Source organism: Pinus tabuliformis, chromosome 5_1 (assembly GCF_031772625.1).
Source record: "Pinus tabuliformis cultivar Carrire ecotype Pingquan chromosome 5_1, CPIR1, whole genome shotgun sequence".
NCBI classification, from domain to species: Eukaryota; Viridiplantae; Streptophyta; class Pinopsida; order Pinales; family Pinaceae; genus Pinus; species Pinus tabuliformis.
The window spans coordinates 606,927,533-606,935,168 of NC_142305.1; the positions used below are offsets into that span (position 1 = coordinate 606,927,533).

Consider the following 7,636-nt stretch of genomic DNA (forward strand, 5'->3'; position numbering starts at 1 on the left):
TGCCACAAAGTGGTGTACGAACATCCTTTTGCACGCGTATTATTGTCCTGCGTGTTGTTTCACCTGTCCAGATTCACGGCAGGCCATTCAAATACCGTGTTAGAAAGATTTGAGAGACAAAATCCGCATCTGCGGCAAATTTTGACAGATAAAGAAATAAGAAACAAGTGAGAGAAAAGAAAATAGATTCAAAAATCGAAGCTTCTCGTCATATATTACCCCTCCATAGCGAACTCTTCTCTTCCCCCGTTGCAAAATTAATAGGCAGGGAGAAACCATTAAGCAAAAACTGCCAAATAAAATAAAAGCACTATCTCTACGGTTAAAGCCCTTGTGGTTTTTCCACGGCTTCACCGCAATAAAGAAATAATGGATTGAAACTGTTGAAAAAATTGGGTTCCATGCATAGCCATTATCTACCACGCTGCTTTCCCTGTATAAATTTATTAGTAAACCCCATAGACATTGAAAACCAAAAGCATACCTGCTTCTATCCATAAAAAAAATTCGAGAATTTCATTCCAATGGATCAAGAATTTCATCTCTATCGATTCTTCTACTCAACATAACAGCAACAAAATAGAATCGCAAACCCTCTTTTAAAAAAAACATAAATTAAATTCAAAACAGAGAAAAACACAACGAAAATAAAACACTGTAAAATCCAAAATGCATGGCCATGCAACAAAGAAAATAAACTTGAACAAGAAACAAGGCAAGCCAATGCAACACAGAGTATTGAAGAAAATGATGAGATGAAAGTGAGAACGCGCTTTGTGAGATGCTTTGTGACATAAAAGAATGGGAAAAAGCAGTAAGACAACTCAACCGATATTTGGAAAAAGCAGTCACACTTCAAATCAACGGTTGAAAGTGTCTCATCTTATCCAACGGAGCAAGGTAAAAGTGTTGACTATTGTTGATGCGTAATAAAGCCTAGCGACCTAAAAATCATTTCAATACGAAATTTATCAAAATATTATTAGAAAACACTTGAAAACTAAATTATACGAGACTGACTTTACAACCTGGATATTCTATCGAGGTAAAATATTAAATTATTTCTATTGCAGAAATTTACCAGATACAGAAGTGTTTAGCATTGTCAATTAAATTAAATTTACACTGGCGTTTGATCATAGTTACCAAATTCGGCCGAATCGGCCTCAAGAATTCGGAAATTCGGCGGTTCGGTTCGGTTCGGTCAATAATTCGGTAAAATTCAATTCGGTACGAATGGTTGCCAAATAAGTTTGTTAAATATTGTTGCAATTTGTAATTTTCATGGCCGGTTATCCTCCATCACGACCAGAGCATGTTCGAGTTCGTAAGCCAGACCTTTATCGGCGGGTCGTAGTGCTAGAAGAACAGTCTACCGAAGCCTTCCCTTTCTCAAAAGATTTATGATCCTCTATCACGACCAGTCTTCGATTCATATGGTATCTAGTGATTTGAACACTACAAGTCTCCTGAAATTTCTCCTCACACCTGTGTTTAATAGATTAGAGGAAATGAAAAATAACAATAAACTCGTCATTGTGGATTTTGATTATTCAGAATATGGTGTGGCAATACAAAAAATTCTTAAAACCTATTATCATATTTGCTATTTTAAATGTAAAACTAAAAGTTTAATATATAATGTCATATGCAAATCCAAATAATTTTAAAATATTTTTTTATCATTTTCAATATTATAAATTATACTTTTGAATGATTTAAAACATTAGAAAAATGATATATTTAAATATATGTAAGAGATATATTGCTGAATTTTAAAATTTGGTAACTATGTTTTAAATCATAGATACAATAGCACTGCGAATTCGGAAATTGCAATTCGGTACAGTATTTTTTTAAATAATTTGTTTTTATATTAAAAAAATTATAATGAATTGTAAATGGTAGGTTGAAAATATTACAATTAGGATGGAATTAGGGAATAATTTTTATTTATGTTAAAAAAAATTATAATAAAGTGTAAATTGTAGGTTAAGAATAATATTACAATTATGATGGAATTTGGTAAAGTATTTTTAATAATATAAAATTTAATATTTAAAAATAGAAATTTCTATATTATTTAATTTTATAAAAATTATTCCTAATATAAAAGTTAATATTTAAATAAAAATTTCTATATTATTCAAAACATTAAAAGTATAAATTTCTAATTTAGAAAAAAAAAATGTAGTTACCATCTAAAATTGTTAATAAAAAGTTTAATACTTAAATAGAAATTTCTACATTACTCAAAACATTAAAAACATAATATACAGTTACGATCTAATTTGGTAAGGATTTTTGTTAATAAAAAATTAAATATTTAAAGATTAAAAATAGAATTTTCTATATTAAAAAAGTATAGTAAATAGTAAATTGCATATTAAAAAAATTACAGTTGTAAAAAACAATAAATTTTATATTAAAATATTGTAGAAAATAGTAAGTTTATACCAGTTAAAAATAATAATTTCTTATAGCAAAGAATAATAATTCTTTTTATAAATATTTATAAAATATATAATCTCCTTTTTTTTTAATTTGAAGTTCATACTTCTCTTCTTTCCCATAATAAAAAAATCAAAACCATGAATTAAAGTTTGGGTGTGCTTCTATCTACACTCTAAACAACTCTTTGAAAAATCTACAAAGAGACATTTAGGTTGTTTTAGTTATTAATTAATAATGTTATCATTTTTAAACCTTATGTTAAAATTTAGGATTTGATTGAGTGATTTTTTTTAAATATATTGTAAATATAGATTTTTCTTTTTTTAATTTTAAAAATAATTTAATTTTGGAAAATCTATATTTCCGAATTTTTTCCGTATTGTATTTTTGATAGTCGATTTTTTTCCGTACCGAATCGAATTCGAATTCGAATTTGGTAACTATGCGTTTGATCTTTGTCCACCCAAATCTCATAAACTAATCCATACAAGACATGAAGTAGTGTCGGCATAGAATTTGATATATTAACTAAATTACTACAAATAGATTGCACTCCCGTTTGATCTTGTCCACACAATGTCTCCATAAAGTAATCATAATAGCAACAACAAAAATCTAAAGGAAATTCTGACCGACTCGGTAGTGACAAATCAAGTCTGAAATTGACCCAGGGAAGATTTGAAGTATGTCATCAATGTCCCCCAACCAGAGTGTGTTGGATGCATCGCATCCCAATAAAAGGCCGATCCTGGATGGGTGCACACACTATACAAAGCCTTCCCTGCACTGTCTGTAACGCCGCACTCACCACTGCAACAGGGTTTCAATGGCTTCCTGAATTTCCCTGCAAATAAAGTCATCCACGCCTTAAATAAACATTCAACAGTGTAGAGCCACAGAAAGAAAGAAAGTACATCCATATGAGACAAGGGGGACAGAGTGTAAAACCATGTTGAAAAACCGCCATGGTATCTAAATACTGATCCAGAATCACAAAAGTTGCATCTGCTCGACCTTTTCTTATTCCCTCCACCGCTTCTTGCAAAAGACTGTTATGATATACGGCTAATGTGTTCAATGTAGCGTCACAACTTGCGTGAGAGTTATCTACTGTAAAAGTAGGCAAGCAGCCCAGAGGCTCCATATCTGTGATTGCAAAGCGTCGGAAACCTAAATTGTACAAACGCACTAAATCTGCTGAGAGCTGCTTGATCAGCGATTCTACAAATGAAGGCACGCCCTGCAAATTCCAGACAGCTAATGTCAATGAGGAATGCAGACGTTAAGCGGCATATTGTTACAAAGATCGATTTAGGCATTTTAGTATGAATATTTTCACAGTAAATATGAAAATTTCTTGTGAACTGTGTGTTGTGTTAGTTGATGTTTATGTATTGTTTGCTTATTATAAAATTTGGATTTTTTTTGCCGGAACATTTAATTTTTGGTTAAATCTTCATCTTGTGTTATTTAAAATGTTTTCTTAATAGCATGTATGGATTCAGTATGGTGGAAACTCTTAAAATATTAGGATTGTGTTGAATTTAAAATGTGTTTTTGGTTGTATATAGATATATAGATTCTGTTGAACTTATGAGGATTGAGATTCCAAAAATATTTAGGAATTTGACGGTCAAGAGAAGAGTCAAACAATTGACCCTTCTCATGACAATCAGATTTCATTTTGAATCTGTAATCTGCATAGGGCATCAATCTGTATAAAAACACCCTATCCATTCAGCACCATAGAAAACCCTAAAAACTCAGATTGTGAAGGATTCAGAGCTAAGACCCATTATACAAAACATCCATATCAAATTGCAAACTCAACTAAAAATATATATCTTAAAAAATCTCTAAAACATATAACTGATAAACTACGGCCTAGATTATACCTGTACCGCTCCTTGTTGCAGGATGTAGAAAGCGTAATCATTGCCGGAAACCGTGAATAGAAGAAGAGAAAACCTTAAATTCATTGCCGAGTATACTCTATCGGACATCAATCGCTGCAACTGATCTATTTGGGTAGTCATGTTTGGCAGACCAGGCCATGTAGTGAAGATACCACTCCCGCCAGTTGCAAAGTTCATGCCGAAGCGAAGCCGCTGGTTGGGATAGCTACCCTGCTGATTGTATGGCACTGGCGTAGGGAGCTTGAAAGCTGAAGCTGCAGCATTGTAATCAAAGATTAGAACCCACAAACGAGGCAGAAAAAAACAATTGTTCTGAGCAGAAAAATTATAATTATACCTATCAAGTCCGCGAGGACTTTTCCATCCGAATGTCGCCCGGAGGGTTTTCCAGGGAAGCTTATACCATATGGAGGTTTCCAGGCGGTATTTGTTTTGTTAAGATTTCCAGTGTCAGCGTATGAATCTCCAAACACAAACATGGCTCCTGGGCTTGCGCTTTCCACATTCTCTGCAACCAAAATTGCCTGTTATTCAGAACTCATATGGAAATACTAGTACTTGCGCAATCAACTTCGAAACACAACAGTGGGAAATTACGATGTATAAATAGCAATCCGCAACAGAAAACAAGGAGCAGTTTGAAGCACGGCCTCTGGGTACGAGCTTGTGATCTGCACATCTTCCGAACAGAAGGAACTAGTCAAAAAAATTGCGAGGGTCTAACGAGAAACGAGATCCTCGGAGCCTGTGTTTGATTTGGGAAAGAATGAACAGGTCTACCAAAATAACTACGGAGTAAGAAAAATTAATTCATGATATTCCCAGTTTATAGGAATGCAGAATATTGGTGTGGAATATAACCTATTTAAGGTGAAAAATTAAACTGGTAAATTGATATTTATATTAATTAATAATTAAATCAATTTAGATTCATCTTAATTTTGGATTGGTCTATGAAAAATTAATTCATGATATTCCCAGTTTATAGGAATGCAGAATATTGGTGTGGAATATAACCTATTTAAAGTGAAAAATTAAACTGGTAAATTGATATTTATATTAATTAATAATTAAATCAATTTAAATTTATCTTAATTTTGGATTGATCTATTTTTTTCTAGAAAATTATAATTTCTTTAGGTACAATCCTCTTCTAAAATAAAGAAATTTGATCTCTATTAATAAATCTAGAGTTAAATAGATCTAAATTAATTTTATCTTAATTCCATTATTAAAAAACATTGTGAACCATCCTGTATCCCATCTCCAATTGAGAATATTTTAAAATAAAATACAGTGACTTTTTTAACCTTACTCCGTGAATCCCGTCCTAAATCAAATTAGAAAATATTTTAAAAATCGCCACTAAGATATAAATTCAACGGAATATTTTAAAATAAAATACAGTGACTTTTTTAACCTTACTCCCGTGAATCCCGTCCTAAATCAAATTGGAAAATATTTTAAAAATCGACACTAAGATATAAATTCAACGGCCTGATAAGCGCTACCACAATTTTAGAAATTTTTTGGGAGCATTCATCAGACCAAATTACATTACTATGTATTGAAAACAACTTCACTCAATAGTGAAGGTAGTTTTTTTTTTCAGGAAGAAAAAATCGGCATGATATATATTGAGAAAAATATATTGATCGTGTTACATTTAGAAGACCGTAGTCTTGTAAGTATATGGCTGTGTAAATCCATAATGAGCGCATTTGAAACACGCCGGATAGACAGCAGTATGAGTGCCATATAGAGAGTATGAGGGCGCATGAGTCGACCTGTATATTAAAAGAGAAAGCGCATTGCTGTGCTTGGAATATCGACAAAAACAATGGAGAGAGTATGAGGGCGCATATGTCGGCCTGAATATCAAAAATGATAGAGCAACTACTGTGCTTGAAACAGCGGCAAGATGTTGGAGAGAGCCTGTATTATAGAAGGAAAACAGAAGAATAAACATATTACAGCCATGTGGATGGGCCTGTGTGAATCATATACATATTGCAAAAAAACCTGAGCAGCAATGCGCAGGGAGAAGAGGCCTCTTCAATCAAATCTGTGAGGGCATGGATCCCGCGATAAGAGGCAGAATGGAGAGCAGTGGCAGGCATGAGGCCTGAAAGATGCGCCGGTTCCGCCATGTCCAAATATTCCAGCATGTGAGGCAGAAGAGAGCTTGTTTTTCGGAACTTTGATCTGCCCACCAAAAAAAAGCATCCTGTATGGAGGAGAATAAGCAGTGAGGAAAACTGTGAAGTGTCGAGAGTTCATACCAGATTGCTTGGGCAGCAGGGCATTGTAGAAACATGTGGTGATTGGTTTCATTCTCCTGAAGGCAGAGGACACATCTGCCAGGACCGATCCATCCTTTCCTCTGTAAAACATCCCAGGAGAGGTTCTTATCGAAGAAGAGCAGCCAAGAGAAAAGAATGGTTTTAAGAGGGCAGGGGGCCTTCCAGAGCTTAACAGGAAAAATGGAGGGAAGTGGAGGGAGATCAGCAGTGATGGAGGAGTAAATTCTCCTAACAGAGATGTGATGGATATTGGAGTCGATGGACCAGATGAGGGAGTCTTTAGTGCCATGTTGGATGATCCCTTGGTGTGTGAAATGGGAGATGAAGGAAAGCCATAGGGGGCGGAGAGGGGGAGGGATGGCGAGCTGGAGGTCGGTTTTCCAAACCGGATGTAGGGACGACCAGGAATCAATGAGGGAATTCCAAGTGAATAAACCTCTGGAATGGAAGAAAAGGAGGAGAGAAGGGGGGATCATAGACTCCAGGTTGAAGAGAGTGGGGTCTATGCCAATAAGGATGGAGGAACCGGAGAAGAGAGTCCATTTGAGGTGTTTCCTGAAGAAAGGGAGAACCTTTTTAAAACTGATCTAGATGGGGGAGCCGCTTCGAATGCCAAGAGAAGTTCGGTGGAGCCAGTGGGCCAAGGGCCGGCCTTTTAGGTACTTCTGTTTTAATAAGAGACTCCACGGACCGCTGCCAAATAAACCCCTGTGAATGGATTTACATATGAGCGCCTTGCCGAAGAGTCGCATATCAAGGAGGCCCCATCCACTCTTTTCTTTGGGCCGAGAGATGGAGCCCATCTTAACCATATGGAGTTTGATTGGTGAGGATCGACCGCTCCACAAGAAGATGGCAGCAATGGCGGTCATTTGTTTGATAACAGAGGTCGGAAGGACAAAAAGGTGACACCAATAGACAGATAGTTGAGTGAGGACAGACCGAATCAGAATGTATCTGCCC

At 35.0% G+C, this 7,636-nt stretch overlaps 1 protein-coding gene across 1 annotated transcript; it reads right to left on the reverse strand.

Moving 5' to 3' along the window:
- Positions 1-3,000: 3,000 nt before the first annotated feature.
- LOC149166378 (GDSL esterase/lipase At5g03610-like) lies at positions 3,001-5,150 on the reverse strand. The gene is made up of 5 exons (XM_089431329.1): positions 4,968-5,150; positions 4,708-4,878; positions 4,350-4,624; positions 3,403-3,694; positions 3,001-3,298 (listed from the first exon to the last, which is right to left on the reverse strand). The coding sequence occupies exons 1-5, from the start codon at positions 5,047-5,049 to the stop codon at positions 3,105-3,107; spliced, it is 1,014 nt and encodes a 337-aa protein (XP_089287455.1). The 5' UTR covers positions 5,050-5,150; the 3' UTR covers positions 3,001-3,104.
- Positions 5,151-7,636: the final 2,486 nt, after the last annotated feature.